The 27409-nt window shown below is 39.1% G+C and overlaps 1 protein-coding gene across 6 annotated transcripts in view; it reads left to right on the forward strand.

Annotated features, from left to right (window-relative positions):
* Nucleotides 1–24412, forward strand: part of cobl (cordon-bleu WH2 repeat protein) — a 111186-nt gene extending 86774 nt beyond the window's left edge. For all 6 annotated transcript variants that reach the window (XM_061916212.1, XM_061916213.1, XM_061916217.1 and 3 more), the window contains 6 exons: nucleotides 1359–1456; nucleotides 1750–1872; nucleotides 2042–3702; nucleotides 3861–3968; nucleotides 7442–7741; nucleotides 23751–24412. In XM_061916212.1, coding sequence (XP_061772196.1) covers nucleotides 1359–1456; nucleotides 1750–1872; nucleotides 2042–3702; nucleotides 3861–3968; nucleotides 7442–7741; nucleotides 23751–23828 — 2368 coding nt within the window. In that variant the 3' untranslated portion in view covers nucleotides 23829–24412. The remainder of the gene's footprint in view (nucleotides 1–1358; nucleotides 1457–1749; nucleotides 1873–2041; nucleotides 3703–3860; nucleotides 3969–7441; nucleotides 7742–23750) is intronic.
* Nucleotides 24413–27409: the final 2997 nt, after the last annotated feature.

Raw genomic sequence — 27409 nt, forward strand, 5'->3', positions numbered from 1 at the left:
TTCACGAGCAGGACTAACAGCATTTGTGCTAAATAGTCTGGAGACACCTTTCCGTCGAGTGCAAACACTGGCAAGATGTACTCAGCATTGGAATTGATGTACCCCCTGCATCTGCGCATGTGTGAATGCAGAAAAGTATTACGCATGAACAACACCTTCACATGAGTACAATCATTACTCTAAATAATGCTATGTTTTTTGTATTTTGTCATTTTAATATACATGTTTCACACTATAGATGACAAATGAATGATGAGGTCAAGGGGGTGTCCAATTGATGACGTGTGGACCACTTGTGTAATGTGGCTGTTTTTTGTTTGGTCATCATAAAAACATCCAAGATGGATAGTGATTAATAAGCATCATGTAATCAAAAATATATAAAATGTTCATTCTAATAATGAACAAAAACAGTTTTAGCTTTGACTATATAGATAACATTTATTTAGCCATTTTATCAAGACTATTTTTATGACAATTTACATAATGTGAATTGGTAATTGAAATTTCAATATTTATAAATATAGTCATTATGTTGGATATAATCGTGCAGCCTTACGTTCATTTATACCTGAAAAATTAATGTTAATTTTTACTCTTAAAAAATTTCACTTTATGGAACATGTAATTTTAATCTATTTTAATTGGTCTCCGCCTTTGGGCAGGAGAGATGCATTCCTTTCATTGAATTGTTTGTGTTGAAGCCAGCAGACCACTCTTTTTGGTGATCAATGTCATGCAAGTATTATAATTCCAAAGGCTAGACCTTTACTGTTAATTTTTAGAAGTATCAGCAGTTTTTAGCGTGCCAGCTGTAATAACAAGCACAGTTCTCACCACGTGTTTATATTCGGTGTGTAGCCAAAGCTGACATGTTCAACCTTTTATTGCTGTGTTTGAGTTTGGTTGGCTGTCCTTATTCAAAGTTCAACGTGTAAAGTGAATGTTTTCCCATATCCCTTCCTGCCTTTTATGTCAATATGAAATGCATGTGATAATAAGCCCAGAGTGGGAATCCATTATAAATGATGTAACTGTAATACAATTTATGAACACTGGCACTAATACTGTTGTTTGTAGTATTCCAGGAAATCACTATAACTGTTTTCTCAGAAGTGTTAAAGTGACGTCCCATCCCAAGTTTCTTTGAAGACACATTTTATTTGAATTAGCGTTCTTATTTTAAATATATCAAGGCTGAGATGTCTGTAACTAATGAGGAATAAGTGAATTCAATCTGAACTACATAAAGGGTTTCAAACAGCTGTGAAAAAGCACAGAAAGTTGGCTGGCTATATGTTCTCATCTCTTTTTGCATGTCTACTGATGCATTATTTCTTTTTCTTTTGTTGTCCCAGTCGCAACAAACTTCAGGGTAAATCAGGCAGAACAAATGGTACCTATGAAGAAAAATATAAATGGCTCCATCACACCAATTTGGTGGCAGACATTTCAGGTAATGGGACAAGCTGCAGCAAAATGTCCTGCTCCTTACTGAACAGAATATTTACAGATAATGCATTTTATTTGTATTATGTAAGTAATTTATGAAACAACCATGTCACATCAGGTCATGTTGTACATTCAGATAGCTAAAGTGTGTTTTCTTTCATCTGTCAAAATATATTTTTTTAACATTACCTTACTACACTTCATGTTAATTGCACCATTTTTAAGGACAAACATAATTGCTGTAATGAATGAAAAGGTCAGACACAATATTAACACAATAATTCTTTGTTTGTGCAGAGTGTCCTAGGGTTCCTGTGTCTGTAGTGGACATGGATATACCCGTCACCGCTATAGACGAAATAGTGGATGAGGAAAATATAGCAACAAGACCCACTGGCCCCAAGTTGTCTCACAGTAAAGGTAGAAAGTGTTATACCCAATGTAGTAGCTGGCCACTTGGCTGTACACATTAGTTCCAATATATATATATATATATATATGTATATATATATATATATATATATATATATACAATATAGTTGTGTAAAATAAGTTATGACGTTTGTTATTTATTCCCATTTCATCACAGGTTCAGAATGTGCTGCAGAATGGCGCAACAAAAACAATAATGCTTTTACAGCTTCCACAAATAAAAGCAGCATTGTAAATTTTAGGCATGTAACTCAACCGGAGCAGTATAGGACGCCACTGGAAAAGGCAACAATTGTGCATACAGATGAAAACACAATTTGTAAAAAAGTGCATCAAGCGATGACTAAAGGTGTGAAGGAGGATAAACAAAGATCATTTGCAGATTTTGAGTCTCAGGATCAAAGCAAAAATATGATCAAAAATCTGAGGAGTAATCCTCATTGTTTACCTGAGGACAGTCCTGTTCTATCCCTAGCGAGCCATAGATCATTGTCCGGAGAACGAGTAGAGACTCACAGTGTCTACCAAAATAACTCCAGCTCTGTTTTGCAAAGGAACGTTTCTTGCAATCCCACCTCACGATGTGGTATGAAAACATTTACTGTTGTTCCTCCTAAAGCCTCTGTCTTGCAAAGTGCTAAACAAAATGCATCTGCATCAATAACTGCTAGTGCCATTACAATTGAAGGTGGTGGGAGTGGTCACCACAACAATCGAGTTGATCCAACACAATCTTTGATTGCCAACAGTGATGGGGCGCCACTCATAGGAAAAGCCAAAGCTTTTTGGAGCTCTAGTGAAAGAAAAGGATGTGCTGGTTCTTGCAGCAAAGGTGTGATTGACAAACCAAAGGAGAGCTTGGATAACTTTAAAAATACTCCCACATCTAATTCAGAGACAACATTGACCACTGACAGAAGAAAAGAACTTGTGAAAACACATAGACTAAATCATTCTGCAGAGAGTACCTTGTTCAAAGAGACTGGTCATAAAAGGAACGAATCATTAAACAGTGTCTTTACAAAACAGCATCATGCAGAAATTGATATTTTAGCACACGAAAGTATTAAGCAACCACCACAGGCTCAAGAATTTTCTCCTTTCCTCAAAGCAAACAGACGTACCTCCAGTCAATATGTGGCATCTGCCATTAATAAGTACACCCCGAAGACCTTCACAAAAACCAACATTGTGTCTTTTCCTGCTCAGTCCTCTCCTTTAACACAACCCAATGTTGCCTTTCGTTCATTGGGTCGCTCCATACAAGTGAATCCACGACAGTCCTCTAAGATCTCTTTGATAGATAATAAGTTTGATAAATCTGGTATGCACCACCCTGGTCCTGTGAGATCCAAGAGCTACCCTGAATTTGTGTCAGACAGCCATAGAGTAGTCAAAGAAGACAAGGGAAGCGATTTTGTTGAATCCTCCAAAGATAGCTTGTGGTCACTCGGACCAGTCTCAGACAAAATTAAACATTTTCAGTCAAGCTGTTCCCCTCAAATGACCTTGACTGATGGCAATATTAGACAAGTTCACAGTAATCGGTGTCAAAGCCCCACAACTTCACAAAGTAGTCATCTTCAACTAACTGCCAAACCACCAACCAAGTGTCTAACAGCCGCTGTTGCAAAACCAGAACTGTCATGTCGAAAGTCGGACAGCGCCGACACCTTTGGACCTCCGCCTGTGAACATATTTGGACCAGTTAAAAAGTTCAAGCCAGTGATCTGTAGATCTGTTGATCGAGAGACCTCTCTGCACAGTAATCTAATGGAAGCTATCCAGGCAAGTGGCGGAAAGGATGGGCTCAAGAAGGTGAGCTTTTATGTCGAATAATGAATGTATTAACACAATGTTTTAAGTGATATGAGATGACATGCTTAACTTAAAAGTATCACATTTGTCCTTGATGATTCTTTGGGAAAGAAGGCCTATAATTGATTTACATTTTCTTGTTGTATTGATGTGACTAGATATGCTCATCTCGTGCCAGAAGCAAGGAGGCGACATCTAATGAGAGTGCTAGGTCCGCTCTTCTTGCTGCTATTAGAGCCCAGAGCAGCTCTGAAAGGCTGAGGAAGGTAAAATACTTTTGTAGCTACTTATGTCTGTCAACTCCACACTTCTTTAATCATCACAATGGCACAAGTGGATAGCTTGTCTGCCTCACAGCCAGGTGGATCTGGGTTTGAATCTTAGCAATCTTGACCCCTTTGTGTCAAGATTGCCTATTTTTCTGTGTTTACATGGGTTTACTTTGGGTTCTGGTTTCCTGTGACAGTCCAGTACTTACATACATACAGTATTTGGTTAATCGTATACTAAATTGTCCAAGCGTAAATGTGAGGATGGTTGATTGTATAAATGTGTCCTTTGATTGACTGGCTAAGTCTCATGTGTACCCCAACTCTTGGCTGAAGACAACTAGGATCGTTTCCAACTCAGCTGAGATCCTAAGTAAACAGCATACATGGTAGAAAATGAAAGAATTGTACTGTTTCTGTCAAATAACCTTCAAAAGCTTCCACATGCAGTTTGAATTTCCGGTATTTTCTCCTTGTGGGATGAATAAAAGTCTATCCTATCCTTGAAACAAGATTGTTTATTGATCTATTCTGTCAAAAGTACTGCTGCAATTAGTCGACTTACCACAATATGCGTAACAACTGCTGAACAACTACGTCATGGAACGTTTACGTAATTCGCCTAACAGCAATACCCACCAATGGGCTTGACTTGTGGAAAAGATTACCGTAGCTTTGTCCCGCAGACTGACCACATTATTTTTGTATTTGTAGCAAGCAACAACACAGCAGTAACAACATCCCTGGCACATAACCATACACACTATGCATTAAACTCATTCAAACGCTTCCCAAAATAGTTGTCCAATCTTATGCTTGTAACCTGATTCTTTATTTTTGGACCTCCAAAATCTGCATCAACTCATCCATACTGTAAACGGGTTGAAACTTTGACAAGTCGATTTCAGGTCTGTCACTGTCCATTAATCTGTCTCGAGGTGTAAAATACAATATTTTATTTGGAAAATAAACCGGATATTTGTGTTACTTTTGTGCTCAACATCCTGTGCCATTCAAGCTGTCTTTTGCTAAATTGATCAGCCATGCTCTGGTAAAAAAAGGGGAGCTCTGCATGTATCGTGCATCTGGAAAGTATTCACAGCGCTTCTTTTTTTTACAAATTTTGTTATGTTTGAATTACATGTTCCTACATATTTATACTGTGCTCAATACTTTGTCGATTCATCTATGGCAGCAAATACAGCCTCAAGTCTTTTTGAATATGATGTCACAAGCTTGGCACACCTATCTTTGGGCAGTTTCGCTCATTCCTATTTGCCCATTCCTCTTTGCAGCATTGGACGTGTTGGTTTTCATCCACGATGTCTCTGCATTGCTGCATTCATCTTTTCCTCTAACGTGACAAATCTCCTAGTTCCTGCTGCTGAAAAACATCCCCACAACATGATGCTGCAACCTCCATGTTTCACTGCAGGGATGGTATTGGCCTGGTGATGAGTGGTGCCTGGTTTCCTCCAAACATGATGCCTGGCATTCACACCAAATAGTTAGATATTTGTCTAATCAGACCAGAGAGATTCGTTTTTCATGGTCTGAGAGTCTTTCAGGTGCATTTTGACAAAAAACATTTTTTTACTAAAAAAAAAGGCTTGTGTCTTGCCACTCTACCATACAGGTCTGATTAGTGATTCTGTTTAGGGATGGTTGTCCTTCTAGAAAGCTCTCCTCTCTCCACAGTGGAATGATGTAGCTCTGACAGTGTGACCATGTGGTTCTTGGTCACCTCCCTGACTAGACTAAGATGAATACAGCAATGTACAGCGATATCCTGGGTGAGAAGTTCTGCAAAGAGGAATGTGCAAAACTGCCCAAAGATTGGTGTGCCAAGCTTGTGGCTTCGTATTAAAAAAGGCTTTAGGTTGTAATTGCTGGCAAAGACGCATCAACAAAGTATTGAGCAAAATCTGAAATCTGTGAATTTTTTTTTTTTACATCCATCTGATTTTTTTTATTTTGGGGGGGGGGTTATTAAAATTTCAAAAGATATTTTCACATTGTCATTATGGAGTATAATGTCTGTAAAATGTTGAGGACAAAACTCAAGTTATTCCATAGCAGTATAAGGCTGTATGTGTAATATAACATGTGCAAAAAGTTAAGCGCTTTGAATAGTATTCGGATGCAATGTTAATGGGGAAACGCTGCAGACTGGCAGAACCTGACACATTGACTAAATGTATCTACTCCGCTGCCATGGCAGCATCATTCAGCAGCCATTGTTATTCGGCATGATCAACCATGAATTGCGTCACTATACTGTTGACACATTGAAGTAAAAATTATAGCGACAAGCTGCAACAGACTAAGACAATGTCAATGCAATGTAGCAATCTAACAGGGATGGTTAGCTGTTGCAGTTAAAGTCTATAATAATAAACCATAAAGTAAATCTAATCCCCACCTCCATAAACAACATTTTTTACAAATGCCGATATCACTGGGGGACGATAAATAGCAAAACATGCGACACACCAAACAAGCTTGCTAACAGCAACGCTAACTGCCAAGCTAGCTTTAATATAAAGCAGCGGAACAACCGAGGAATAAGTACTTAGTACTCAAAAGTCTGTCTGGAACCGCGTAACTGTGCGGAGTAACCAAGTATGAATAGAAAAGTAGCAATAGATTAGTAAGACTCTAGAGAGAAAATACAACAACACAAAACTACACTGACCATTCACATCGTAAAACGGGAAATGTCAGCAGCTGAAGGAGGAGCTTTTGTGACCTTTAACATGTTTTGAAATGTTTTTTTAATTATTGATATGCCAAAAAATATTTTTATAAATTATCACCAGAGTCTGCAATGTATATCGCAATAAGGATTTTAGGCCATGTCGCCCATCCCTACGTTCAATGTTAATCCTCGGGGGGTAAACAATTTTATTATCTTCAACGCCAAACAGGACATAAAAATGGTTCTTTTTTTGTTTGTTTGTTTTTTTACAAATATTTTGGATTTATTCCTGTTATCTTACTTTTTTGGGTCATATTTCTAAAACTTCAGTCCTTAACTAAATTCACAAACATGTAATTTTTTTGTTTTTATCAAATGTTGACCCTCGTTTTGATCAGATAATGGCACAGGTCCTAAAGGTCTAACAAAATCACTCATATTATGCAAATGATTACAAATTTGAATAAAAAATGTGTTGCGCCCTTTAAAAAATGAATGAATTTTATGTCCAGTTTGGTTCTGAAGTATTGTGGAATAACTCCTAGTGTATCATACGCTTTTGGGGTTGCGGGGGGTGCTGGAGCTTATACCAGCTGCTTTCGGGCGGAAGGCTGGGTATACCTTGGTTAAGTCGCCAGTACATTGGAATTTTTAAATTTATAGATGAAAAAACCCTCTTTGAGAAAATGTATAATAGAGGTACGCAACAAAACTGACCAAAGATACAGCAGAAGATAATATTTATCATGTGTGGCTTCTTGTTTTCCTACAGACTAAATCTGGGGCTGCTGATGAGCTCCAAAGATGCAGAAATGCAGCTTATAAGGAAGAACAAAGGAAAGATGTTCCCTCTTCTCCCTCAACAGTTTCTTTGACATGCTCTTCGCCCTGCTTTACATCATCATCGCCTTCCATACTTTTACCTCCACCACCACCTTCTCCCTTCTTGCACCAAGCTAAGCCTACCGCTGTAGCACGTCCAAGTGCAAACGCCCTCACAAACCCCGCCTTGGCCAGGGAGGCTATGATGGAGGCCATCCGTTCTGGAGCCGCTGCAGAAAATCTGAAAAGGGTAAGACATTTTTTCCCACCATGCACCAGTTAAACTTATCACAAACTGAGTTTCATGAAAGGCTAATGTCAAAAGTAGTGCTTTACTCACAAATTACCATAGATCAAATCACAAGTAACAACTCCTTCTTCTGTCTCAGCGTTTGCAGAGGAAATGTAAACAATCACTTTTAAAGAAACTTACAATAAAACAAGTTAGGTAGTCCATTTTAAATTAAAATTTGCCTTGGAAGTGGAAAGCATTCACAGCGCTTCACTTTTTCCACTTTTTGTTGTGTAACAGCCTTATTCCAAAATTGATTGAATACATTCATTTTTGTCCTCAAAGTTTTACACACAATACCCCATACATACAGCGTGTTAAAATGTTATTAAATGTTATTGCAAATTTATTTAAAAAAAAATAAAAAATAAGAAATCACATCTAAATAAGTATTCACAGCCTTTGCTCAATACTTTGTTGATGCACCTTTGGCAGCAATTACAGCCTCAAGTATGTTTGAATACGAGGCCACAAACTTGGCACACCTACTTTTGGACAGTTTCCAAAAATCTTCTATTTACAGATGATGGAGGCCACTTGCTCATTGGGACCTTCAAGGCAGCTGATATTTTTCTGTACCCTTCCGCAGATTTGTCTCTCGAGACAATTCTGTCTCGGAGGTCTACAGACAATTTCTTTGACTTCATTCTTGGTTTGTGCTCTACCATGCATTGTCAATTGTGGGAACTTAATATATGGATAGATAGCTGTGTAGCTTTACAAATCATGTCCAGCCAATTTAATTTCTTTACAGGTGGACTCCAATTAAGCTGTAGGAACGTCTCATGAGTGATCTCATTTTTGAGTTTTGTTGCAAAGGCTGTGAATACTTACTTAGATGTGATTTCCTAGGTTTTTCTTTTTGATTTGCAATTTCTAAAAAACAATAAAAGAAAATGCACATTGTCATTATGAGGTATTGTCTGTATTTTGAGGACAAATACATTAATTCCATTTTGAAATAGGGCTGTAACATAACAAAATGTGGAAAAAGTGAAGCGGTATGAATACTCTCCGGCTGAATTGTAACGTATTTTCCGGACTTTAAGGCGCACGTAAAATCCCTTTTTTTTTTTCTTTCTTTTTTTTTAAACTCGACAGTGCACCTTATAACTCGGTGCGCCTAATGTAGGGATTAATCCTGGTTTTCCTTACCGACCTCGAAGCAATTTTATTTTGTACATGGTGTAATGACAAGTGTGACCAGTAGATGGCGGTCAAACATAAGCGATACGTGCAGACTGCACTATGCTGGCAATATGACTCAACACCGTTTTAAATGTTCCATAGAAAATATAGAACATAACACATGGCCCTCAAAAATCTATCAAATTGTTTCAGTATGACTTTTTTAAATTATGAAGCATCACCGCTTGATGTGCTACAACATAGGAGTATTATTATGGTGTGTGTATAAGGTAAGACATATTTGCCGTTTTGTTTCGCAATACTATGCAAAAGTAACTTTTCTTACCTTGTACCTGCTGATCTGTATTTGAGATCTGCATAAATCTTAAAAAATTACGTGGTTCCGCCTTTGTAGTCCATGCCGACACCGTAGTCAATAAGCTTCTTTTTCTCTACCTTCTTGCTATAGGACATTCATCCTCCGCTGTTGCCATTTGTAATATAAAGTAGTGTAAAGTTCTTACTTATATCTGTCTGTAAACTCGCCATGAAAGCACTAAAACATACCTGTGTAGTGAGTTTACATTATTCACCAAAGGAACTTTTAGTTATTAGAGAGTTCCGGTCGGACGGTTTTTCACAGAACACATTTGTTCCCGGATGAGGAGATGCTCCTCAGTTATTGATTTAAGTAAAGTCCGAATGTCATTAAAACAATTAGCTCCATCTTTTGACACTTCTTCCGCTCCCGTCCTTGCACGCTACACCGCTACAACAAAGAGGACGGAGAGAACATGTAAATAAAACCACCCACAAAACGGCCCATCAGAAGTGACTGTCAGAAAGCGGCTTGAAGATGATCTGTAAAATATAATCGATGCAACATTTTGACCAAATAACCACCATTACATGTTATGTAGACCACAAGGAAGTGTTTTCAATTTAGAAAAAAAAGACTCCTTTAATGCGCCCTATAATCCGGTTCGCCTAATATATGAAAAAAGATTATAAAAATAGACTGTTCATCGGCAGTGGGCCTTATAATCCAGTGCGCCCTATGGTCCAGAAAATATGGTAAGATTCCCGTGTCTTGGCAGTACAAGCGCACTCTCACAGCCGTGTGTGGAATTGTCAGTTTGCACGTCTTTTTTAAATAAAATACAAAATAGTGCTCCGAAAACAGTGATGAAGGTTGACAAATTACATTGTATTCCCGGTATTGTGGGTATTAAGATTATCAGCATATATTTTGCACATTAATGTACAAACCCCGTTTCCATATGAGTTGGGAAATTGTGTTAGATGTAAATATAAACGGAATTCAGTTGAATATGCTACAAAGACAGCATATTTGATGTTCAAACTGATAAACTTTTTTTTTTGCAAATACTCATTAACTTTAGAATTTGATGCCAGCAACACGTGACAAAGAAGTCGCGAAAGGTGGTAACAGATACTGATAAAATTGAGAAATGCTCATCAAACACTTATTTGGAACATCCCACAGGTGTGCAGGCTAATTGGGAACAGGTGGGTGCCATGATTGGGTATTAAAAACAGCTTCTCAAAAAATGCTCATTCTTTCACAAGAAAGGATGGGGCGAGGTACACCCCTTTGTCCACAACTGCGTGAGCAAATAGTCAAACAGTTTAAGAACAACATTTCTCAAAGTGCAATAGCAAGAAATTTGGGGATTTTAACATCCACGGTCCATAATATCATCAAAATTTTCAGAGAATCTGGAGAAATCACTCCACGTAAGCGGCATGGTCAGAAACCAACATTGAATGACCGTGACCTTCGATCCCTCAGACGGCAATGTATCAAAAACCGACATCAATCTCTAAAGGATATCACCACATGGGCTCAGGAACACTTCAGAAAACCGCTGTCACTAAATACAGTTGGTCGTTACATCTGTAAGTGCAAGTTAAAGCTTGTCTATGCAAAGAGAGAGCCATTTATCAAAAACATGCAGAAAAGCCGTTGGCTTCTCTGGGCTCGAGATCATCTAAGATGGACTGATGCAAATTGGAAAACGGTTCTGTGGTCTGACAAGTCCACATTTCAAATTGTTTTTGGAAATATTTGACATCGTGTCATCCCGACCAAAGGGGAAGCGAACTATCCAGACCGTTAGAGATGCAACGTTCAAAAGCCAGCATCTGTGATGGTTTGGGGTGCATTAGTGCCCAAGGCATGGGTAACTTACACATCTGTGAAGACAATGCCAAGCCACATTCAGCACGTGTTACAACAGCGTGGCTTTGTAAAAAAAGAGTGCGGGTACTTTCCTGGACCGCCTGCAGTCCAGACCTGTCTCCCATCGAAAATGTGTGGCGCATTATGAAGCGTAAAAAACGACAGCGGAGACCCCGGACTGTTGAACGACTGAAGCTCTAGATAAAACAAGAATGGGAAAGAATTCCACTTTCAAAGCTTCAACAATTAGTTTTCTCAGTTCCCAAACGTTTATTGAGTGTTGTTAAAAGAAAAGGTGATGTAACACAGTGGTGAACATGCCCTTTCCTAACTACTTTGGCACGTGTTGCAGCCATTAAATTCTAAGATAATTATTATTTGCAAAAAAATAAATTTATGAGTTTGAACATCAAATACATTGTCTTTGTAGTGCATTCAACTGAATATGGGTTGAAAAGGATTTGCAAATAATTGTATTCTGTTTATATTTACATGTAACACAATTTCCCAACTCATATGGAAACGGGGTTTGTAGACAGATGCAGAATGGATTGCACGCCTTCTTTGCTAACTTAACAAACACAATCCACTTTAAAAATGTTTGTGTATTACACGCACACACCTAAGATGGCCGCCGTGACCAACCTGAGCTGAGACTGTCTCTACACAAGTCCCAGTATGTATTGTTATAAATAACATAAACGCGCCAGTGACACAAGGTTTTGAAGTCGTTTTCGCTACTTATATTCACCTTTCTGCAATTGGTGAGATATATATTACTAACGAGGGTGATTTGTTCCCCTGTAACCATGCCACAACGCGGATCAAAGGAATCAAGTGATCAATTGTCCTCTAATGAGTTGTACGAAAATGCAACATTTACTCCAGACGATCGAAAAATGTTGCGAGCTATGGTTGAAAAATTTGGGAAACTGGACATTTTGGATGAACTTATAACTGATGTTTCAGAGCTGAAAAAATCATTCGAGCACAATCATGCGGAAATGGTGGAGATAAAAAAGAAACAGACAACGCTAAAAGTTGAGTTAACAAGCCTGAAAATCGAAACCACTAGACCAGGGGTCACCAACGCGGTGCCCGCGGGCACCAGGTAGTCCGTAAGGACCAAATGAGTAGCCCGCTGGCCTGTTCTAAAAATAGCTCAAATAGCAGCACTTACCAGTGAGCTGCCTCTATTTTTTTAATTTTTTTTATTTACTAGCAAGCTGGTCTCGCTTTGCTCGACTTTTTTAATTCTAAAAGAGACAAAACTCAAATAGAATTTGAAAATCCAAGAAAATATTTTAAAAACTTGGTCTTCTCTTTAAATACATTCATTTTTTTTTTTACTTTGCTTCTTGTAACTTTCAGAAAGATATTTTTAGAGAAAAAATTACAACCTTAAAAATTATTTTAGGATTTTTAAACACTATACCTTTTTACCTTTTAAATTCCTTCCTCTTCTTTCCTGACAATTTAAATCAATTTTCAAGTAAATTTTTTTTTTTTTAGTGTTCAAGAATGATAAATACATTTTAAATTTAATTCTTCATTTTAGCTTCTGTTTTTTCGACAAAGAATATTTGTGAAATATTTCTTCAAACTTATGATTAAAATTAAAAAAAAATATTCTGGCAAATCTACAAAATCTTTAGAATCAAATTTCAATCTTATTTCAAAGTTTTTGGAATTTCTTTTAAAATTTTTGTTCTGGAAAATGTAGAAGAAATAATGATTTGTCTTTGTTAGAAATATAGCTTAGTCCAATTTGTTATATATTCTATCAAAGTGCAGATTGGATTTTAACCTATTTAAAACATGTCATCAAAATTCTGAAATTAATCTTTATCAGGAAAAATGACTAATGATGTTCCATAAATTCTTTTTTAATTTTTTTCAAAAAGATTCGAATTAGCTAGTTTTTCTCTTCTTTTTTTCGGTTGAATTTTGAATTTTAAAGCGTCGAAATTGAAGATAAACTGTTTCAAAATTAAATTTTCATTTTTTCCTGTTTTCTCCTCTTTTAAACCATTCAATTAAGTGTTTTCTAATCATTTATTCTCTACAAAAAACCTTCCGTAAAAGGAAAAAAAAATGTACGACGGAATGACAGACAGAAATACCCATTTTATATATATATATATATATATATATATATATATATATATATATATGTATATATATAGATTTATTTATTTATGTATTTATTAAAGGTAAATTGAGCAAATTGGCTTTTTCTGGCAGTTTACTTAAGTGTGTATCAAACTGGTAGCCCTTCGCATTAATCAGTATCCAAGAAGTAGCTCTTGGTTTCAAAAAGGTTGGTGTCCCCTGGTTTATAGGAACGATAATGAAGTTGGAATAACTAGTTAAAACTTCAATGGTCTTGCAGACACTCCTCTCTGAGCTGCTACCTTACCGTGGTAGAGGAGTTTGCGTGTCCCAATGATCCTAGGAGCTATGTTGTCTGGGGGTTTCATGCCCCCTGGTAGGGTCTCCCAAGACAAACAGGTCCTAGGTGAGTGATCAGACAAAGAGCAGCTCAAAGACTTCTATGGAATTACAACGAAATGAACCCAGATTTCCCTCGCCCGGACGTGGGTCACCGGGGCCCCGCTCTGGAGCCAGGCCCGGAGTTGGGGCACGATGGCGAGCGCCTGGTGGTCGGGCCTGTTCCCATGGGGCCCGGCCGGGCACAGCCCGAAGAGGCAACGTGGGTCATCCCTCCAATGGGCTCACCACTCATAGGAGGGGCCATAGAGGTCGGGTGCATTGTGAGCTGGGCGGCAGCCGAAGGCAGGGCACTTGGCGGTCCGATCCTCGGCTACAGAAGCTAGCTCTTGGGACGTGGAACGTCACCTCACTGGGGGGGAAGGAGCCTGAGCTAGTGCGCGAGGTAGAGAAGTTCCGGCTGGATATAGTCGGACTCACCTCGACGCACAGCAAGGGCTCTGGAACCACTTCTCTCGAGAGGGACTGGACCCTCTTCCACTCTGGCGTTGCCGGCAGTGAGAGGCGACGGGCTGGGGTGGCAATTCTGGTTGCCCCCCGGCTCAAAGCCTGTACGTTTGAGTTCAACCCAGTGGACGAGAGGGTAGCTTCCCTTCGCCTTCGGGTGGGGGGACGGGTCCTGACTGTTGTTTGTGCTTACGCACCAAACAGCAGTTCAGAATACCCACCCTTTTTGGGCACACTCGAGGGAGTACTGGAAAGTGCTCCCCCGGGTGATTCCCTTGTCCTACTGGGAGACTTCAACGCTCATGTTGGCAACGACAGTGAAACCTGGAGAGGCGTGATTGGGAAGAATGGTCGCCCGGATCTAAACCCGAGTGGTGTTTTGTTATTGGACTTTTGTGCTCGTCACAGTTTGTCGATAACAAACACCATGTTCAAACATAAGGGTGTCCATATGTGCACTTGGCACCAGGACACCCTGGGCCGCAGTTCCATGATCGACTTTGTAGTTGTGTCATCGGATTTGCGGCCTTATGTTTTGGACACTCGGGTGAAGAGAGGGGCGGAGCTTTCTACCGATCACCACCTGGTGGTGAGTTGGCTGCGATGGTGGGGGAGGATGCCGGACAGACCTGGCAGGCCCAAGCGCATTGTGAGGGTCTGCTGGGAACGTCTGGCAGAGTCTCCTGTCAGAGAGAGTTTCAATTCACACCTCCGGGAGAACTTTGAACATGTCACGAGGGAGGTGCGGGACATTGAGTCCGAGTGGACCATGTTCCGAACCTCTATTGTCGAGGCGGCTGATTGGAGCTGTGGCCGCAAGGTTGTTGGTGCCTGTCGTGGCGGTAATCCCAGAACCCGTTGGTGGACACCAGCAGTGAGGGATGCCGTCAAGCTGAAGAAGGAGTCCTATCGGGTTCTTTTGGCTCATAGGACTCCGGAGGCAGTGGACGGGTACCGACGGGCCAAGCGGTGTACAGCTTTAGCGGTCGCGGAGGCAAAAACTCGGACATGGGAAGAGTTCGGGGAAGCCATGGAAAACGACTTCCGGACGGCTTCGAAGCGATTCTGGACCACCATACGGCGCCTCAGGAAGGGGAAGCAGTGCACTATCAACACCGTGTATGGTGCGGATGGTGTTCTGCTGACTTCGACTGCGGATGTTGTGGATCGGTGGAGGGAATACTTCGAAGACCTCCTCAATCCCACCAACACGTCTTCCTTTGAGGAAGCGGTGCCTGGGGAATCTGTAGTGGACTCTCCTATTTCTGGGGCTGAGGTCGCTGAGGTAGTTAAAAAGCTCCTCGGCGGCAAGGCCCCAGGGGTGGACGAGATCCGCCCGGAGTTCCTTAAGGCTCTGGATGCTGTGGGGCTGTCTTGGTTGACAAGACTCTGCAGCATCGCGTGGACATCGGGGGCGGTACCTCTGGATTGGCAGACCGGGGTGGTGGTCCCTCTCTTTAAGAAGGGGGACCGGAGGGTTTGTTCCAACTATCGTGGGATCACACTCCTCAGCCTTCCCGGTAAGGTTTATTCAGGTGTACTGGAGAGGAGGCTTCGCCGGATAGTCGAACCTCGGATTCAGGAGGAACAGTGTGGTTTTCGTCCTGGCCGTGGAACTGTGGACCAGCTCTATACTCTCGGCAGGGTTCTTGAGGGTGCATGGGAGTTTGCCCAACCAGTCTACATGTGCTTTGTGGACTTGGAGAAGGCATTCGACCGTGTCCCTCGGGAAGTCCTGTGGGGAGTGCTCAGAGAGTATGGGGTAGCGGAATGTCTTATTGTGGCAGTCCGCTCCCTGTATGATCAGTGTCAGAGCTTGGTCCGCATTGCTGGCAGTAAGTCGGACACGTTTCCAGTGAAGGTTGGACTCCGCCAAGGCTGTCCTTTGTCACCGATTCTGTTCATAACTTTTATGGACAGAATTTCTAGGCGCAGTCAAGGCGTTGAGGGGTTCCGGTTTGGTGGCCACGGGATTAGGTCTCTGCTTTTTGCAGATGATGTAGTCCTGATGGCTTCATCTGACCGGGATCTTCAGCTCTCACTGGATCGGTTCGCAGCCGAGTGTGAAGCCACCGGAATGAGAATCAGCACCTCCAAGTCCGAGTCCATGGTTCTCGCCCGGAAAAGGGTGGAGTGCCATCTCCGGGTTGGGGAGGAGACCCTGCCCCAAGTGGAGGAGTTCAAGTACCTAGGAGTCTTGTTCACGAGTGGGGGAAGAGTGGATCGTGAGATCGACAGGCGGATCGGTGCGGCGTCTTCAGTAATGCGGACGTTGTATCGATCCGTTGTGGTGAAGAAGGAGCTGAGCCGGAAGGCAAAGCTCTCAATTTACCGGTCGATCTACGTTCCCATCCTCACCTATGGTCATGAGCTTTGGGTAATGACCGAAAGGATAAGATCACGGGTACAAGCGGCCGAAATGAGTTTCCTCCGCCGGGTGGCGGGTCTCTCCCTTAGAGATAGGGTGAGAAGCTCTGCCATCCGGGAGGAACTCAACGTAAAGCCGCTGCTCCTCCACATCGAGAGGAGCCAGATGAGGTGGTTCGGGCATCTGGTCAGGATGCCACCCGAACGCCTCCCTAGGGATGTGTTTAGGGCACGTCCAGCTGGTAGGAGGCCACGGGGAAGACCCAGGACACGTTGGAAAGACTATGTCTCCCGGCTGGCCTGGGAACGCCTCGGGATCCCCCGGGAAGAGCTAGACGAAGTGGCTGGAGATAGGGAAGTCTGGGCTTCCCTGCTTAGGCTGCTGCCCCCGCGACCCGACCTCGGATAAGCGGAAGATGATGGATGGATGGATGGGTCTTGCAGACAATAGGAAAAGAAAACTTGTATTTATGTGGCTGAAGGCAAAAAAACAAGATATTTTTTGTCTTCAAGAAACACATTCAACAAATTTAGATGAACAAAAATGGAGAAAAGAATGGGATGGTCCAATTTTCTGTTCACATGGTCACAGAAACTCAAAAGGTGTTATGATTTTAATAATAAAAACATTTAATTTTCAATTTACCTTTATGGAAAAAGACTCACAAGGACGCTGGTTAATATTAAATATGATTATTCAGGGTCAAAAGATGTGCATTTTGAATCTGTATGGGCCAAATGTTGATGAACCTTCCTTTTTTGAAGAAAAAAATATGTTGCAAGATCAAGAAGGGGAAATTATTACTGTGGGGGACTTTAATGTTGCTTTGGAAGTTCTGGACCGAAAAGGGAATTTTTCAATGGATCATCCTCAATCTTTACAAAAGATTCAAAATGTTTTGGATGCATTTGATTTAATTGATATCTGGCGATTCAAAAATCCTAGGTTAGTACGGTATACATGGAGAAGACAAAACCAGGCGAGTCGTATTGACTGTTTTTTGCTATCATTTTCATTGCTAAAAAAAAATGACTGCAATATAAATCGATGATTAATTGCGTTTGGATCATAATTGTATAGGATTAACTATTGCAATTGAAGATAATGCACGTGGACCCGGATATTGGAAGTTTAATCAAATGCTTCTACAGGATGATACATTTATTGAAAAAACAAAGCAATTTATTACTGCCTTTTTTAAAAATATTGTAGGATCATCAAATCCCCAAATAGTTTGGGAAGCCTTCAAATGTTGCTTTAGGGCAGGGGTCGGCAACCCGCGGCTCTGGAGTCGCATGCGGCTCTTTAGCGCCGCCCTAGTGGCTCTCTGGAGCTTTTTCAAAAATATAAGAAAAATGGAAATGAGGGGAAAAAAATATATTTTTTGTTTTAATTTGGTTTCTGTAGGACAAACATGACACAAACCTCCCTAATTGCTATAAAGCACACTGTTTATATTAAACATGCTTCACTGATTTAAATATTTGGCGAGCGCCGTTTTGTCCTACTAATTTTGGCGGTCCTTGAACTCACCCTAGTTTGTTTACATGCATAACTTTCTCCGACATGATTATGCCACTTCTTTTTCTGTCTCGTTTTGTCCACCAAACTTATAACGTTGTGCATGAATGCACAAAGGTGAGTTTTGTTATTGACTTATGTGGAGTACTAATCAGACATATTTGGTCACTGCATGACTCCAAGCTATTCGATGCTAACATGCTATTTAGCCTGGCTGTATGTACATATTGCATTACTATGCCTCATATATTTGAGCTCATTTAGTTTCTTTTAAGTCCTCATGATTCAATTTATATCTCATGACACACTATCTGTATGTAATATGGCTTTTATTTTTTTGCGGCTCCAGACAGATTTGTTTTTGTATTTTTGGTCCAATATAGCTCTTTCAACATTTTGGTTTGCCGACCCAAAATAGATAGTAATGATAACCCAACTAGTGAGCAACTAAATTCCTTTACAACCAAAAAAAAAGAGCTAGCAGACTTAGTTGAAAAAGAATTATTGAAAAGTTATGACTGCAACAGAACAATCTGTATGAAAAAAGGTAAGAAGTGTTCAAAATTCTTCTTAATTATCCAAACAACAAATCGTTTTAAAAAGAACATTTCCAAGCTTATTAAAACAAATGGAAATGTATTATATACATACACCACATTGTTGAAAGAAATGGAAAATTACTTTAAAAATATTTTTTCTAATCCGGTAATTCCTCCTGGAACTACACATTTTTTTCCAGAAAATTATGAAAGAAAATTGAATTCAGAAGAAAGCCATTTATGTGAAGGCCTCATTAGAGAGGAAGAACTTGTGGAGCTGTTAAATCTTTTCATCCAGGGAAAACACCAGGTTTAGATGAAATACCTATTGAGGTTTATGAAGTATTTTATGAAGAGATTAAGAAACCATTGCTTTCTAGTTTTAATTACTCATATAAAATAGGTTATTTGTCTAACACTCAAACAGAAGGTATTATTTCTTTATTGTTGAAACGGGAAATAAATGGTCAGTATAAAGACCCAGTTTATCTTAAAAATTGGAGACCAATAACACGTCAGTGTTATGATGCTAAGATACTGGCAAAATGTTTGGCTACACGATTTAAGTCTGTTTTGTCAAATATCATTCAACAAGATCAATCAGGTTTCCTACAAGGAAGAAACATAGGAAACAATATTAAACAGTTATTAGAAAATATAGAAAATCATAATATGGAAAATAAGAGGATTCATTTTTGTAGCCGACCTGGAGAAGGCTTTTGACAAAATTAGCTTAGATTTTATTTGTAAAACCTTAGTTTTTTTTTCAATTTTGGCAACTCTCTATAACATTGGATCAAAACGCTGTATAATATAACTAACTGTACAATTATCAATAATGGATACATCTCTGGGACAATACTTCTATTAAGATGTCTAAAACAAGGGTGCCCTTTGTCTCCATACTTATTTATTATTGCTATGGAAATATTAGCGATTAAAGTTTGATTGAATAAAAATATTAAAGGGCTCAGCAATAATAATATTGAAAGTAAAATAATGTATGCAGACGATACAAGCTTCTTTATCAGCCCCAATCTTCATTGTTTGCGGAACCTTCTTGATCTTTTGGACGTATTTTCTCAGCAATCTGGGTTTAAGCTTAATTATGATAAATGTAAAATTTTAAGGATCGGAAATCTAATGGGAACGTCCTTCCGAATGGAATGCAAAGTGCCTGTTTTGTGGACAGATGGACCAGTTAAAATACTTGGTGGTGTTGTTATACCAGAGAATCTGAACGATCTATGCTCAGTAAATTATGATAATCGACTAAGAAAGCTGGATAAAATTATGCAATTATGGAAAGGGAAATCTTTAACCTTGTATGGTAAAATATCTATTGTCAACTCATTAATTATTCCTCAGTTTATTTATTTGTTTTTGTCATTACCAGCTCCATCACAAAACCTTTTTAAGATTTATGAACGGAGGGTCTTCGATTTTGTCTGGGATGGCAAACCAGAAAAAATTAAAAGAAAGGTTTTGTACAATGAGTATGAATATGGGGGCCTGAAACTTCTCAGCCTTGAAGCTATGTGTCTCTCTTTAAAAGCATCAATTGTTCCAAAGATGTACTTAAACACTGAGTGGTACGGTACACAAGTGTCTTGTTGGACAGATAACATGTACTGTATCAAAAGAAATTGTATCCGTTTTTACAAGTGATCCCCTCCCATTTTTCTTATGTAGAGTCTGCTGGGAAACATGGAGGGGTTCATAAAGGAAACAATCCACTCATGGTTGTGTTTTCAATTTTATGTGCCCAAAAAAAAGAGACGGTATTTTGCAACAGATAATATGGATGAACTCTAATATTTTAATAGATGGAAAGCCTTTCTTTTGGAAAAAATATGTTTGAAAGAGGAATAATTTCTGTCAATGATATCATCAATTAGAATGGTAAAATTATGAAGTATTTAGAACTATGTATTCTTCTTTAATCAACTAACTGGAGTAATTAGGAAAACAAAAATAAATAATTAATTATTGAACTACTAAATTACTAGTTTGTAAACCTCTAATAAGAAATTCTAGTTGGCAAAAAGGAACCAAAATAAGTAAAAAGATATATTTTTATTTAATAAAGAAATCTTTGAAGGCTGTCCCATACAACACATGGAAAAATGGGAGGACTTTTTTGACTGCCCGTTGCCGTGGGATGCCATATTCAAACTAATCTACAAAACTAGTAATGATGAGCAAAATCATTATTTTAAAATTAAAATTATTTATAACTTCCTACCCACGGGGAAAATGTTAAAACTATGGAATATGACTGAGTCAGATGATTGCCGATTTTGTTGTCAGGAATCTGAATCCACCCTGCATTTGTTTTAGTATCGTCATACTGTGTCTTCTTTTTGGGTGGAAGTTGAAAAAATGTGTTCAAGGATTGGTTTGTTTATGAAGCTTGATGTAGTTTCTGTTATTTTAGGAGAGTTCATTGACAGTCATGACTTAGTCAATTTAATTACAGCACTCGGTAAAAGGTTTATTTTTAAGGCCAAAAATAGATATTCACTTAGTATTACTTCCTTTAAAACATTTATTCAGTATTTTTTAACTTTAGAAAGATACATGATTGACGACGATAATGATGCCAAAAAACATGAAAAAAGATGGGAAATCCTTAAAGGCTTATTGTGAAAATGTAATTATGTTTATAGATATGCAACAACAGCAACATACAGTATATGCTATCTGTTGTTGTGTTCCCTATTTTTGAGTGTACAAAATGAAGGTGTGTGTTGCTTAGTCTGACTTGGACATAATATGGATTATACACAAATGCTTTTTAAGAAAATGTCATTTTGTTTATAAATTATATGCAATCTGTTGTTTCCCTATTTTTTGGTGTACATGGATGAGGGTGTGCGTTGCTGAGCCCGACTTGGACATTATCTGGACTGGACATGGTTTTAAAAACCTTTTAGACAAGTCCAACTTCATTAACAACCTAGTCTGGTGAAGATAAGGTCCTTTTCTTTATTTTATAAATAAAATTAAATAAGATCAATCAATCAATCAATGTTTACTTATATAGCCCTAAATCACTAGTGTCTCAAAGGGCTGCACAAACCACAACACAAACCACTACGACATCCTCGGTAGGCCCACATAAGGGCAAGGAAAACTCACACCCAGTGGGACATTGGTGACAATGATGACTATGAGAACCTTGGAGAGGATGAAAGCAATGGATGTCGAGCGGGTCTAACAAGATAAATAAATAAATAAATAAAAAAACATTTTCTTTGATAAAAAAGAAGGTAAAATAATACAAAACAATTTCATAAAAAATAGTAGTTAATGATAATGTTAGTGGACCGGCAGCACACACAATCATGTGTGTTTCAGGGACTGTGTCCCTTGCAGACTGTGTTTTATATATGTTGTGGGAACCAGAATTTTGGTAGCAGAAAGAACCCTTTTTTGTGTGAATGGGTCTGGATGAGTGTGAATGGGTGAGGGAGTTTTTTTTTGGGGGGGAGGGGGTTTGATGCACGAATTAAAAGTGTATCTTGTATATTTTTATGTTGATTTAATAAAAATTTTAAAAAGTTTGGTAAATTAGCTTTCCATGTGCTAACAACTTTGCACGCGATTTAGTACACGCAAACCTTTAGTAAATCAGGCCCTAAGGGGTATAAATATAGGGCCAATATTAGGAATTATGATGTACATTACAATGTGATAACATTAATAAATAGTTCAGATTACAGATGAAAAAATATTAATATATAGCTCAGATAACCCGAACGGGAGAAGCGGTAGAAATGGATGGATGGATAACAGATGAAATAAAAAACGCTACTATGAAGATTACTCATAGGTGGGTTGGGGTGAACAAATTAGAGCTCTGCCATCATAGTGATGTCATATTTGGTTAGCGTAAAACTCAAGGTACATTTTTTTGTCAAATTATCCTCGGTTTCAGTTTCTTACCTCCAGGATTGGACAAGCTACAGCTAAATCTAAATATGAAAAATATATATATAAATAATGCATCAATCTTAACACTTTTTTAAAATTTTGCTTTGTCATTTACAATCCTTAAGACAAGCACATACATTTTTTTTTTTAATGCATTCCAACTCATAAACAAACACTAGCAAAAGTCAGCTAACAATGAAGCGAGTCGCTCTATTCCGCCTATAAAAAGCTCTAAACATCCAAACACCTCCATGTTTTATACACACGTAAGTCAATATGTAATGTAGTAACAAGCACATTCATGATGGCGTGTAATATTTTCTAATGTATGTCTTACTCATTTAACGCATACAAACACATCACAACATGGGCTTTTCCCTTCAACAACAACAACACTACTACTAATGGCACACTTTATGAGATACGACGACTACTTTCGGATAAATGATGATCCAGAAACGTAATTTTTGAGCCTGAACATAAGGAGGAATATCTACATGTTTTATAAGGTGGGTGCTAAACAGATGAAGCTTTAGTATACCACTAAGCATCAAGTAGCAGGATTTGTAAGTGCTGAACAAAATTACAAACTACTAATTTAATAAAACAATCACATACCGTACAATGTCTACTCTCACTGAGATGCTGACTGATCAGATATTCGTTTGTTCCCGTTAAGATGAATTAATCATATAATCCTCACTCAGGATTAAAAAACAAAAGTTCCATAAGCCAGCGTCTTATCGTGTGTGTCTCGCCATCTGCGGTTCTAAGTTGGATGTCAACCTCAACTTCTCGGTCTATGACAAAAACCTTCTACTGTACGAACGAGAGGCATGATTTATAACGTAGATATAATTTTAAACAGCACAGAGGCGATGTGGGAGCATCAGCTTAGTATGTCAATATAGCTCCATAAGCTAGTTGGCTCTGTGATCACAGCACTGCTAAAATTATTTTGATAATACTTGGTTAAAAATCAGGTCACGAGACGTACTGTAAATGGAGTATTGTTGGCAGTTTTGGGATATATTTTAGAGGGTTTTTTGGGGCGCTAGAGTGTTCACCCATTTGTACTTGCTGTACTTTAAGAATTAAAATGCATAAAAAAAAGAAAAATGTTTCGTCTTACACAGTTTTTGAATGATAGGCAATATTAAAAAAAGTACAGAAATATTTTGCATTTCTATTAAATACACTTGACAAATATTTAATTACCGAATTCTTTTGTGAATAAACACATCTTTATCAACGCATGTTTATTCTGTCCGTTATAGAAAATGTTTAAAAAAGATGTGTTTATGTGTGTTGTAGGTGGCAGTGCCCACAAAGACGGTCAAAGTGAACGGCAGACTGGGAACAATCAATGCAACCTCCTCCAAGCTCTCTTAGCAATAACCATCAACACAAGAAATATTAAGTCTTCTTTTTTACTACAGTGCTTTGGAGTGGACATTTATGAAACTACGTGTCTGTGTCTCTGACCTAATGTGGGAAAAAGGCAGAGGAAAAATTGCAAATCTGAAAGCAACAGCATGACCGGAAACGAGTTCAAGAATGCTTGATTAAACTTAGCTGCTGACAGGTTTGATGTTTTTTTTTATTGAAAATCAGATCTGTTTCTCTGCTGGAAGTCTGCTCGGTGTCCATCTTTGATTATACAAACAATTCAACTTTTCACCAAAATGTGCCAATGAAAGCAGAATGCATTACGCCTTTTATTCTCAATTTTGTTTACCACAGCTAAGATTTGCATGTTGCTCAGTGTTATGTACATGATGTAAAAAAAAATCCTAATGTGATGCAATAGATTTGACTTTGAAGTTTAGTTAATGTTCATTTAGATATTGTAAAGAATGCCAACGATCTGGTTATGATCGCAAGTGCCTGTTCGTTTATTATGATACACCATTGCACATGCGCATGGTCAGTGTTTAGCAGCCATGTTTATATTGAAATACAGAAGTTTAATTTAACCTGTCTTTATTTTTTTATATATATTTCTTAAATAATATTGATTTGTTCACAGTGTGCAGAGTATGTAATTGCTTTGTCAACAGTATCTTAAGAGTTACTGCATTTTTGTTTTTGTGCTTCATTGCTGTACATACAAAAAGTTTACATTTCAGAGTAGTTGTATTTAATTTAGGAAAAGCCGTATGCTGCCATTGATCATTTTTAATTTGAGAACTATTGTCTTTGTTTATTGAATCAGTTTTCCTTTTAAAATTTGCATGCTTGCCGCTGTAATAGTTAACACCAAAGTGGAGGGATTTCATGTAGATTAATGTATGTTCACTTTTTAAGTAAAATATATACATGTATATACATACAGTGGGGCAAAAAAGTATTTAGTCAGCCACCGATTGTGCAAGTTCTCCCACTCAAAATGATGACAGAGGTCTGTAATTTTCATCATATACACTTCAACCGTGAGAGACAGAATGTGAAAAAAAATCCAGGAATTCACATTGTAGGAATTGTTAAGAATTTATTTGTAAATTATGGTGGAAAATAAGTATTTGGTCAACCATTCAAAACTCTCACTGATGGAAGGAGGTTTTGGCTCGAAATCTCACGATACATGGCTCCATTCATGATGTTTCCATCCCCATGCTTCACAGTAGGTGTGGTGTTCTTGGGATGCAACTCAGTATTCTTCTTCCTCCAAACACGACGAGTTGAGTTTATACCAAAATGGATATGTGGATGATACAGCAGAGGATTGGTAGAATGTCATGCGGTCAGATGAAACCAAAATAGAACTTTTTGTTTTAAAAAGAAGAAGAATACTGAGTTGTATCTCAAGAACACCATGCCTACTGTGAAGCATGAGGGTGGAAACATCATGCTTTGAGGCTGTTTTTCTGCTAAGGGGACATGACGATTGATCCGTGTTAAGGAAAGAATGAATGGGGCCATGTATCGTGAGATTTTGAGCCAAAACCTCCTTCCATCAGTGATAGCTTTGAATGGTTGACCAAATACTTATTTTCCACCATAATTTACAAATAAATTCTTTAAAATTCCTACAATGTGAATTCCTAGATTTTTTTTCACATTCTGTCTCTCACAGTTGAATTGTACCTATGATGAAAATTACAGACTTCTGTCATCATTTTAAGTGGGAGAACTTGCACAATCGGTGGCTGACTAAATACTTTTTTGCCCCACTGTATATATGTACATAATTTATTTTTTTACAGCTAAAAAAAAGTAAAAAAAAAATTATTTTATGTTTAGTTTTATGCAAGAAAAAAGTTTAGTTTTATCCAGATTATAAAAAAATTATAATTTTGTATCATTCTACCACATTTTGTTTTGAGGTAAACCGAAAAGCCCACAACTTTGTTATTTCATTGATGGCTGGGGATTTATACAATTGTTTGTGTTTCTGAGAGGGTTGCACTTATTTTGTCTACCTAATGTTTAAATAAAAAAAGATTTTGTAATCACGCAATACTCTCTTGGATGTCTTCATTAACCCAGCACTCATGTGATGCACAAATTGTAAAAGCATCACCGGGATGTTTATTGTACCATTTCCAGGAGGAGGAGGGCTTGACAGGATACTTCTCATCCTGTCCTTGTGAAATATTCCCTTTAAACATCTCTCTACTTTCTGGCCCGCTACGGTTGAGCTGCTTTTCCCGGCAGCCGCTCAGCGCTCTGACTCATCACTGTGGCTGCACAAAATCACTCTGCCAGAACTTTTACCCTACGCTGCATGTGATTCTTCCAGATACAGCAACAGAGCACGTGCAGCATATAAGATATAACAAAGACAAGTGAGCCCTTCTTCCTTGTATACAATCTTTTATCATGATTCTTTCTTGATATTTGACCACTCTTACTTCACTGCAGATAATGTGACACAGGTGCTCCGGCAGTTTCCAGCTCATGGAAGACTTGAGCCCTGGTGCTTCCTGAGCATCCTAACCAATTTTCTTTCCTATGGGTCTTCTTCCAGATTTTGGCTAAGTAGGGACACATTCAGAACTTGTGTAAGTCTATAATTCTTGGATCTTTCTTTAACTTCCCATTCTGTTTTGGTGGATTTTTGGCTGATCTCATGAGTCTTTGAGAGATGTGGCTTTTACCATAAATTCATTAACGTGGACCCTGGCTTAAACAAGTTGAAAAACTTATTCGGGTCTTACCATTTCATGGTCAATTGAACGGAATATGTACGGCACTGTGCAATCTACTAATAAAAGTTGCAATCAATCAAATGCCATCAATCCATCTTCCGCTTATCCGAGGTCGGGTCGCGGGGGCAGCAGCCTAAGCAGGGAAGCCCAGACTTCCCTCTCCCCAGCCACTTCGTCTAGCTCTTCTCGGGGGATCCCGAGGCGTTCCCAGGCCAGCCGGGAGACATAGTCTTCCCAACGTGTCCCGGGCCTTCCCCGTGGCCTCCTACCGGTTGGATGTGCCCTAAACACCTCCTTAGGGAGGCGTTCAGGTGGCATCCTGACCAGATGCCCGGAACCACCTCATCTGGCTCCTCTCGATGTGGAGGAGCAGCGGCTTTACTTTGAACTCCTCCCGGATGACAGAGCTTCTCACCCTATCTCTAAGGGAGAGCCCCGCCACACGGCGGAGGGAACTCATTTCGGCCGCTTGTACCCGTGATCTTATCCTTTCGGTCATGACCCAAAGCTCATGACCATAGGTGAGGATGGGAACGTAGATCGACCGGTAAATTGAGAGCTTTGCCTTCCGGCTCAGCTCCTTCTTCACCACAACGGATCGGTAGAACGTCCGATTACTGAAGACGCCGCACCAATCCGCCTGTCGATCTCATGATCCACTCTTCCCCGACTCGTGAACAAGACTCCTAGGTACTTGAACTCCTCCACTTGGGGCAGGGTCTCCTCCCCAACCCGGAGATGGCACTCCACCCTTTTCCGGGCGAGAACCATGGACTCGGACTTGGAGGTGTTGATTCTCATTCCGGTCGCTTCACACTCTGC

This window comes from Nerophis ophidion, linkage group LG11 (assembly GCF_033978795.1).
Source record: "Nerophis ophidion isolate RoL-2023_Sa linkage group LG11, RoL_Noph_v1.0, whole genome shotgun sequence".
Classification (NCBI taxonomy): Eukaryota; Metazoa; Chordata; class Actinopteri; order Syngnathiformes; family Syngnathidae; genus Nerophis; species Nerophis ophidion.